At 38.4% G+C, this 10,854-nt stretch overlaps 1 protein-coding gene across 1 annotated transcript in view; it reads left to right on the top strand.

Annotated features, from left to right (window-relative positions):
• SCN11A (sodium channel, voltage-gated, type XI, alpha subunit) overlaps positions 1–10,854 on the top strand; it is a 173,165-nt gene that overhangs the window by 134,888 nt on the left and 27,423 nt on the right. Inside the window, exons 17-19 of the mRNA XM_006869132.1 lie at positions 3,320–3,421; positions 4,172–4,286; positions 6,613–6,767. Of these exons, the coding sequence (XP_006869194.1) occupies positions 3,320–3,421; positions 4,172–4,286; positions 6,613–6,767 (372 nt within the window). The remainder of the gene's footprint in view (positions 1–3,319; positions 3,422–4,171; positions 4,287–6,612; positions 6,768–10,854) is intronic.

Genomic DNA, 10,854 nt, shown 5'->3' on the forward strand with positions numbered 1-10,854 from the left:
AAATGAAAACAAGTCCACGAGAGCCAAAATATGACCTTGAATATATCCCACCCGAATTTAGAGATCATCTGAAGAGCAGAATTGATACATCAAACACTAAAGACCGAAGACCAGAAGAGTTGTGGGATGACATCAGAAACATCATACAGGAAAAAAGCAAAAAGTCATTAAGAAGAAAAGAAAGAAGGAAAAGGTCAAAATGGATGTCAGAAGAGACATTGAAACTTGCTCTTCAGCGTAGAGATGGTAAAGCAAATGGAAGAAATGAGGAGGTATAAGAGCTGAACAGAAAATTTCAAAGGTCAGCTCAAGAAGATAAAGTCAACTATTACAACAAAATGTGAAAAGAGCTGGAGTCAGAAAACCAAAAGGAAGAACATGGTCAGCATTTCCCAAGCTGGAGGAACTGAGAAAAATTCAAGCCTTGACTTTCATTACTGAAGAATTATCTGGCCAAATTGTTGAATGATGCAGAAAGCATCAAAAGAAGATGGAAGACATACGCAGAATCACTGTACCAAATGGAAATGGTTGATGTTCAACTGTTTCAAGAGGTAGCATATGATCAATATTCAATGAAGTCAATGAAGGAGGATGTCCAAGGTACATTGAAGGAGTTGGTGAAGAACAAGGCACCAGGAATTGATGGAATAAAAATTGAAATCTTTCAAGAAAGTGAGGCGGCATAGGAGGCACTCACTCATCTATGCCAACAAATTTGGAAGACAACTATCTGGCCGACTGGTTGGAAGAGATCCGTATTTGTGCCCATTCCAAAGAGAGGTGACCCTACAGAATGCGGAAATCATCGGACAATCTCTTTGATATCCCATGCGAGTAAAGTTTTACTAAAGTTAATACAGAAATGGCTGCAAGCATACACTGACAGAGAACTTCCAGAGGTTCAAGCCAGATTCAGAAAAGGACGTGGAATGAAGGATTTCATTGCTGATGTCCGATGGATCTTAGCTGAAAGCAGAGAATATCAGAAAGATGTTTATCTGTGCTTTATTGACTATGCAAAGGTTTTAGATTATGTGGATCATGACAAGCTATGGACAACATTGTGAAGCATGAGTATTCCAGAACACTTAATTGTGCTCATAAGGAATCTGTACATAAGCCAAGAGACAGTCAATTGAACGGAACAAGGGAACAACGAATGGTTTAAAAAACCGGAAAACTTTGCAATGAGGTTCTATTTTTTCACCATAATCATTCAATCTGTATGCTGAGCAAATAATCCGAGAAGCTGGGTTATATGAAGAAAAACATGGTATCAGGATTGGAGGAAGATTCATTAAAAATCTGCAATATGAAGATGATACAACCTTGCTTTCTGAAAGTAAAGAGGATTTAAAATACTTAACTGATGAAGAACAAAGACCACAACCTTTGGTATGGATTTCATCTCACTGTAAAGAAAACAAAAATCCTTACCACTGGATCAATAAACAACATTCTTATCAATGGAGAAAAGATTGAAGCTGTCAACATCTTCATTCTTCTTGGATCAACTATCAACACTCACGGAAGCAACAGTCAAGAGCTCAAATGACATATTGCATTATGCAAATTTGCTGTACAAGACCTTTTTAAAGTGTTGAAGAGGAAAGATGTCACTTGAGGACTAAGGTACTCCTGACCCAAGCCATGTTATTTTCAATAACCTCATATGCATGTGAAAGCTGGACAGTGAATAAGGAAGACCATAGAAAAATTGATGCCTTTGAGTTATGTTGTTGGAGGAGATATTGAAAGTACCATGGGCTGCCAAAATAACCAATAGATCTGTGTTGGAAGAAGTGCAGCCAGATTGCTCCTTGGAGGCCAGGATAGCCAAACTTCGTCTCTCATACTTTGGACATATTGTCAGGAGGAACTAGTCGCTGGAGAAGGATATCATGTTTGGTAAGGTGGAGGGTCAGAGAAAAAGAGGAAGACCCCCAGCATGATGGATTGGCAAAGTGGCAACATGAGTGGGCTCAAGCGTGGCAACAATTGTAAGGTTGACCCAGGACTAGGCAATGTTTTGTTCTATTGTGCATAGGGTTTCTATGAGTTGGTACCGACTCGATGGCACCTAATAAAAACAAACCAGATAAGAAGTTCAAGAGCAAACATCTGTGAAAATCTGATTAAAGCAGTTTTTGTTGAAAGCAGAATAAACCTGTGTTTAATTCAGGCATTTTACTTTTGATTAAAGATTTTTAAAATTCTCTTTTACAGATGAGACTTGGCACATTCTCCATGAATATCCTTGCAGGTTATCAGATCAAATTTATTTGATGACTTTGATGTAGTAGTTTGTTTTCATATTTTCCTTTATACCTTTATATCTCTAATTTTGCTAAGGAAACCCTTCTGTACCTCAAAGGATAATAAATTGTTTTCCAAAAAAAAATTTTAACATTGATTTATTTTTTTATGATGTCAAAGAATCTAATGATAATGGATTTTGATTTCACTATATTGTGACTCTGTTATTTTGGGGATAACTAATTTTATTTTCAATAGCCTCAAATGCATATGAAAGTTAGACAGTGAATAAGTAAGACCATAGAAGAATTGATGCATTTTAAATTATGGTATTGGAGAAGAATATGAAAAGTACTATAGACTTCCAGAAGAACAAACAAATCTGTGTTGGAAGAAGTACAACCAGAATGTTCCTTAGAAGCCATGATGACCATACTTCATCTCTCATACTTTGGGTATATTATTATGACACACCAGTCCCTGGAGAAGGATATCAAGTTTGGTAAAGTGGAGGGTCAGTGAAAAAGAGGAAGACCCTCAACGAGATGGATTGGCACCACAGCAGCAGCAATAGTCTCAAGTGTAATAGTGATTCTGATCTTGGCAAAAAATTGAGCAGTGTTTTCTTCTGTTGTGCATAAGATTACTATGGGTCAGAACCAACTTGACAGCACCTAAAAACAGCATCAATTTATTGAACAATTTATTATTTAGCCATTGAATTTAAAGAACAAATTAAAAAATACATTAGATACCTGTATGTTTTGTGTTTCTTTTATCTTCCTCTGAATGTCACATTTTGTAACACAACCTTGCTGTTTTGATCATATGCCTTTTCAGTAAGTTTCAATCTATAAATATTTTCTATAATAGTCTTTTCAGAATGATTTCATAGTATCTTTTTCCAAGAGCAGTTGTGATAAAACAAAAAGATAAAAGGATTATAATGTCACAGACTGTTCTCATGACAAACAAAAATCCAAATAGAATGCAGACTTTATTATCACAAGTAAAATGCCTAAGAGGAATACTAATTCAATTTTGGATGTCTTTGTGTCAGGCCTATGAATTCCATCAGCATACCACAAAGTCTACCAACCAAGATGTTCAAAGTGTGGAAACTGAAGTGTTCGCTGAAGATGATGATTATCATCCCCGAAAGGTAATTTTACCAGAGTGTTGTCTGAAGGAATACATGGCTTATCCACAGGCCTTCTGCAGGATCAATAACATAATAGATATTAAAAGAAAAGTTCAGTATTTATTGTAAAGGAAACTGCTTCAGTTGTGTCTTATGCAAAGGTGTAGGCCAGGGTTTTCAACCTCAACACTGACATTTTGGGCAAGTCACCTCAAAACTTTATTACAGTGGGCTGTCATGTGTGTTGTGGGATGTTGCACAGCATTCATGGTCTTATCTACTTAATGCCAATTGAACTCCCCCTCTTGTAACAATCATAAATGTCTTCAGACAGTGCCAAAATGTATTTGGTGAGGAGGGGCAAAATTGTCCCTGGATGAGAACCACTGGTCTAGACAGATAATGCCAGGAGTTTGAATAGCTGAAAATCATAGACTCAGTGAAGTAGCATCTCCTCATGACCTGGTTTCCCTACTGGGGCTAGACAGCCTCTCAAGAGTATGATTTGTAGGGAAGAAGAGGTGAAGGCTTGTGTGGTCCTGTGCCTTTCTTCAGTAAAGGAAGAACAGTCAGAGATTCTTCCTTGAAGTTAAAACTGACAAGAGCACTCAGAAAAGTACCTGATAGTAGCTTCTCTTTCCTCACTCCCCTCATAGAAGCCTTCCCCCAGTTATCGCATCTCTAACAAGTCTGATAATGAATTAGGTACTACCAAGGTGAGAGAAGGTCTTGGTAAATGACTCTGCCTCTTTCTTCTGTTCTGATGCACAGAAATCTGATGCAATCAGTGTGCTGTCGGAATGTAGTACCATTGATCCTGTGTATGCCTTTAGACGGGTATCTGCAATCGTTCCCAAAAAGCAACCAGAGAGATGTTTACCCAAAGGTAAGTGGCAGGATTTTTCTGTTCTCCGATGAGGCTCTGTAGTTTTGGGAGATATCTTTCTACTAGAATAAAGGAACCCACAGGTTCTTGGGACTGATGACAATTCCAAGAAAAGGTAATATCAGGAAAATTTTTCTTCAGGTGGGTTCAGTCTACATAGCCCAGTAAACAAGATAGATGCTCTAGAAAGCTTTTCTAGACATCTCACTGAACCAACATGTCTACCACTTTGCCATTTTGTATACTGTCCAGTATATCCTCCTTAGCATGTAGTTGAGGTCATATACCAAAAGAAGAACTTGACCATAGCCCAGGGTTGATGGAAACCTCAACTCATTCCTTAAGATTCTTCTCTGGGATGCAGGAGAACATTGTAGCTAAGAATGTCAGCTCTGGAGCTAATATCTAAACTATAATTCTGACCTCAACACTTACTAGCTGTGTGACTTTTCAATTTATTTAACCTCTCTGTGCCTTATTTATAAAATTTTGAGAATAACAGCATCTGTTACAATGCATTATTGTGAATATTAAGTAAGAATATAAACCATTTTGAAGAGTGTCTGGAACAAAATATGCAATCAATAGATGCAGCCTTTCCTGACGCTTTGAATAGATATAATAATGGTCCCTTCCAAACTGCATTCATTATTTCCAGTATTTATTGTGGGGAATTTCATTGTGTGTGTCTTTCCACAATGTTGTTAAAAACAAGTTGGTAATTTATTTAGGATGGTATATCTAGTGTGAGTTCCTTGATGGCACAAACAGTTAAGCACTCAGGTAGTAGCCAAAAGGTTGATGACTTGAAACCACCCAGAGATGCCTCAAAAATCAAGGCTGACAATCTGATTCTGGAAGGTCACAGCCTTGACAGTTCTTTGGAGCAGTTCTTCTCTGCACACATGGGGACACGGTGAGTCAGAAGGAACTTGACAGTAATTAACAACAAAATATTTAGTGAGAATAGGACCTGGCCCAGATTATGTGTTCAACAAATGTTGACAAATAAATGAATGAATGAATGAATGAACGCATGCCTTAAAAATGAGTGAGTGAATCTGAGATTTTAAATTTCTTCCTAAGGCAGGATCCAAACAGAATACCAAGAATATATGCAAATTCATATTTCTGGTTGTTTGATAGCCTCATAGTTGCCCACAGGGGATAGAGAACAAACTAGGGATTTCCAATAGACTAGAGTCCTGGTGTGGTGCTACAGGATAAGCACTGGATTGCTAGCCACAGGGTTGGAGGTTCAAAACCACCAGTTGCTCACTGACAACCTTATACAGGGAAACAGCACTTAACAATAACAACACTTTTCCTGATTTGCCAACTTGTCCTCAAGGTGTGCATAGGATGTTAATAGTGAAGAAAGGTAAGATTTCTAGGAGATGGGAGAAATTAGGGAAAAGACAGAAAAACTGTGCTTTAGGAAGAAAAGCTTATTGATGTTTTTAAAAATGGAGGAAGAAATGGGCATAAGGAGGAGACGTCACCATAATGTAGGAAGGAAGATGAAGAGGAATGGAGTGGAAGTTTGTGATCTACATGAAGTAAGGATCAACAGAATTTGGGGAAGGAGAGCAGGAGGCAAGGTGCAAAGAGCAATGTGATGAATGCTGAAGAATTTTGTATGTAAACATCTTGACAACAGATCAAATTCTTTAATATATGGCTTGGGTGGTCCTCACATGGGGTCACAATGAGTCAGAATCAACTTGACAGCAACTCTACCACATTAGCTCAGTCCCTGCAGTTCTTTGAACACGGTTTACCATTGGGGGGGGGGTGACAAAATAGCCAATGACAAACTTCAGTGGCACATATTGATAAATATTTATTGCTCATATATCTTCATTATTCAGCTAGCCTAGTGTGAAATATGCCTGTTGATCTTGAAAGACTTCATTTATATATATGATGTCAACTGGGGATTGGTTGATCTCGCCTGGGCTTGACTGGGCATTTTGGCTCCGCTCCCAATCTCTATCAAATTCCTCCTTGGAAGATGTGGGTCTATCAAAGTTCTCCTCAATGGAAATAGTATAAGAGAGCAAGTGGAAACATACAAGGGCTCTTGAACCCTAGGTTCAGACTGGCACCACATTAACTTCTACTCCATGCTGTTGACGAAAGCAAGTTTCATTGCAGAGCCCAGATTCAAGAGTTCAAAAAAGAGAATCCATTTGTTTAGTGGGAGAGACTGCAAAGTCACATACAAGGGGCATGCATAATGGGAGCAGGTGGGTGAAAATTGAGGCTATTTATGTGGTTTATCACAGACACTAATGATCACCCTGCTGCCTCGGATTCCTTCCAGGCCTGTGTTGCTGTTTTTCATGCTGTGTCATGGACAAGAGAAAGTCCCCTGGGATCTTGTGGTGGAACCTGCGGAAAACCTGCTACCAAATAGTGAAACACAGCTGGTTTGAGAACTTTATTATCTTTGTGATTCTGCTGAGCAGTGGGGCTCTGGTAAATTATCATGGTCTTGTAGGGGTATTGGGGATCAAAGCAACTAGGGGAGTTGCATTCTGGCTTGACCCTTCATGGGATTATTAATGTGGGTGAGCAGGCAAAAGTCAAATCTTTGCTGCACTTCCCTTAGGGGGCAGGGTTTTGCACAGCGACTTCTTGAGTCATGCTCCCATTGGGAAATTCCTAAGCCAAAGACACTTTATCTGTGAGGAAGAGCTCCTGGAGTCTGGGCCTACCCTTCCCTTACTCTTGGAGGATTCCTAGACATTTTCATTGTATTCTATGTGTTTTCTCCTCTAAGTCAGCAATACCCTTGCTTCCCTTTCCCTGAAGACTAGTACTGCTTTCTCAAAGGTAAAATGCTAAGTGGAGTGGACTACATAGACCAGATTAAGATATACTAAGTTGCCTTGGTAGTTGCCATCATGCATGGTTCCTTGAGAAAAGGAACAAGGGAATACTGCATTCTGGGCATGACGAATCCTTCCATGTAGAAGGGAGACCAGAAACCTCAGTGAGGGCTGGGGGTGATTCTGAATATATGAGTCTCTATAATTCACAAGGAGTCCTGGTGTGGCGCTGTGGCTAATGCACCAGACTGCAAAGCCGTTTCAACTGCAAGGTTGGCAGTTCAAGCTCACCAACTGCTCCTTGGAAACCCTATACAGGGTCGCTATGGGTGAGAACCGATTTGATAGCACTTCACATTCACAACAACAACAATAATTCACAAATTCCTTTCAACTCTCTCTTCTCACCTTGGCCTTTCTCCACACACTCCTCCCACCTTCTTTCTTTGTGAACATCATCTTCTCTCTTGTCACCTACACATCTCTCTCCCTCATCTTTTCTAGTGTCTTTCCTTAAAGTGATGTAACATAGACCTAAACTGTCGAACTCTCTGTAATATCAAGTAAAAGAAGTTCTGAGTTATTCCTTATTGATTTAGAGTGACAGAATCTTCCATAATAAGTTACTAACACCTAGAAGGGACAAGAAAATATGTTGCTCCCACATACCCTGCCTTCCTCATTAGTGTTTTATTCCTGTGTAACCTCTTGATGCTAAAAAAACCCCCCAAAAAAACAAAAGAGCACCTACTGGGGCCCACCTGGGCCTGTGATTCACCTACATTCCCAATGATGCATTTACTGAAACACAAATTATTCTTCAAACAAAATAACAAATCTCTCCAACACCAGCCCAAGGAACTCCCTTGGTTAACTTTTATTGCTAACCTTTGATTTAGGGTTACATGTAGCCTTCTGGTGCAACATTTTCACTGGCTGCCTACTCTTATTCAAGGGGTAGAGTTTCTTTCATTAATTTCACAAGTGATAATTGGTATCTACCAAACCCTGTGCTAGTCAGTGGGTGCTGTTAAAGAGCCACAGACACATGCCCTGTAGTAGCATGGAATGCTAAGCAACAGAGGGCACACAATCCTTGTTTTCATCATTTCTCAGAAAGGCAAGTGTAGACTGGAAAGAGTGGGACTGAACTCTTTTGCGTTATGTTTTACCATGTGGGGGTGTGAGATTCCCTTAGCTCCCTACAGCAGTGGTGATTTCCTTGTGCAAGTCATTCCCTTCAGTGTTTGCAAAAAGTCTTTAGCAGCTTTAGTGGCAGGGTCCCATCTATCTCACTTTCTCAATAACTCTTTCAATTATTTAAAGAATTTAGAAGAACAGTTTATATACCCTAAGTTTAAACCCTGCAGAGTCACACAACATTTTGGGAAAGGGAAATGTTTGGATGTAGAATGAAAAAGTTAATGCTGCACTAGGATGCCTCATTTTTATAATTACACTTAATAAATGTTTAATATTCAAAGTAATATATAAACGAATTTGAAAATCTAGGAGAAACAGACCAATTTCTAGGAATGTACCAACTACCTAAACTAACACAGACTGAACAGTTCCATGATAAAAGAGGAGATTGAAGAGGTTATAATAAAATTCCAAAGAAAGAAAAGTCATGTCCCAGACAGCTTCACTGGAGAATTCTACCAAATATTCAGAAAAAAGCTCATACCAAAACTACTCAGCCTACACATACTTCAGAACATAGAAAAGGAAGAACTTCTCCCTAATTCATTCTTTGAAGCCAACATAAATAACAGTGATACCAACATCACAAAAAAAATACCACTAAAAAAGAAAATAACAGACCAATATCTTGGTGTGACACTGTAGAATAATCACTGGACAGCAAACCCCAAGGTTGGCAGTTCAAACCCACCAGGTGCTTCTTGGAAACCCTATACAGGGTCGCTGTGAGTCAGAAATGACTCAGTGGTACTTAACAACAGTTTAAAAATAATAATACATCACAACCAAGTGGGATTCATATCAGCTTTGCAAGTATGCTTCAATTTTAGAAAAACAACTAATGTAATCTACCACATAAATAAAACAAAGGAAAATAATCACATGGTCATCTCAATTGCTGCAGAAAAGACATGGGATAAAGTCCAATGCCTATTCTGGATTTTTAAAAACTCTCAACAAAATAGAAATAGAAGGGAAATTCCTCAGCATAATTAAGGGCATTTATACAAAACCAACAGCCAACATTATACCTCACAGATAGAGAGCAAAAGTATTCTCCTTAAGAATAGGAGCCAGACGAAAATGTCCTTTAGCACCACTCTTATTCAACATTGCATTGGAAATTCTAGCTAGAACAATAAGGTAAGAAAAGGAAATATATTAGAAAAGAAAGAATACAGACTTGAGCAGAAATAAATGAAACAAAAAAGATAATAACAGAATACTATGAAGCATTGTACTCTAACACATTTGAAAATCTTTAAGCAATGGTTTTGAAAACACCACCTACCTAAACTAACACAGATGGAAGTAGAAAACTTGAACAGACCTCTAACAAAAGAAGAAATTGATCAGGCCATTTAAAAACTTTCAACAAAAAAAAAGTCCGGACCCAGATAGTTTGACTGGGGAATTCTACCAAACAGAGAAGAACTGATACCAATTCTCCTCAAACTATGCCAGAAAATAGAAAAGGATAGAAAACTCCTGAATACATTTTACTAAGTGAATATAACCCGTAACAACATTAGGCAAAATTAACCACTAAAAAGAAGATTATAGACCAATATCTCTCATGAAGGAGTCCTGGTGTGGTACTGTGGGTTAATGCAATGGACTACAAGGTCAGTTTGAACCTCAAGGTCAGTGGTTCAAGCTCACCTAGCCTCTCCTTGGAAACTCTATACAGGGTTGCTGTGAGTTGGAACCAACTCGATGGCACTTAACAACAACAACAATAACAATATCCCTTGAACATTAATGCAAAAATTCTCAACAAAATCCTTGCCAATATAATTCAATGTATCAAAAAATAGTATATCATGCCATTTGTTTGATATTAGAAACATAATCAACATAATCCACCACATAAATAAAACAAATGAAAAGTTCCATAATCATATTGATGGATGCATAAAAGGCATTTCACAGAATCCAACATCCATTTCTGATAAAAACACTCAACAAAATAGGAATAGAAGGGAAATTTCTTAACTTAATTAAGGGCCAACACTCAACATTACTCTCAATGGAGAGAAACTGAAAGCATTCCCTTTGATTACAGGATACCCTTTATCCCCACTCCTATTCAATATTGCATTGGAAGACTTAGCCAGAGCTATAAGGCAAGAAAGGGAAATGAAAGGCATCAATTTAGCAAAGAAGAAAAATTGTCTCTGCAGATTATATGATCTTATACATAGAAAATACATAGACTCAGCATATTGGTACTCATTGCAAGATTCAGCAAACTAGCAAGGTATAAGATCCATGTATAAAAATCAGCTGAATTCATATACAGTAATAAAGAGAGTTCTCAAATTCTGAAAAGGAAATCAGGGATACATACCATTAAAATGGTGACTCAAAAGATGAAATACTATCCCCTAAAAACTTGATTGAACCTCAGCATAGTGATCCTGCTTGGTCACCTTAGAGCAGGTGGTAGGCTGGCAACGTCTTGCGTATGGGGTCCCCAGCCGATCTCCTCCCTCCCTGCCTTCCTCGGATGGTGGCTGTTTATGCTGGAC

The sequence above is a fragment of the Chrysochloris asiatica genome, unplaced genomic scaffold, assembly GCF_000296735.1.
Source record: "Chrysochloris asiatica unplaced genomic scaffold, ChrAsi1.0 scaffold00127, whole genome shotgun sequence".
NCBI lineage: Eukaryota > Metazoa > Chordata > Mammalia > Afrosoricida > Chrysochloridae > Chrysochloris > Chrysochloris asiatica.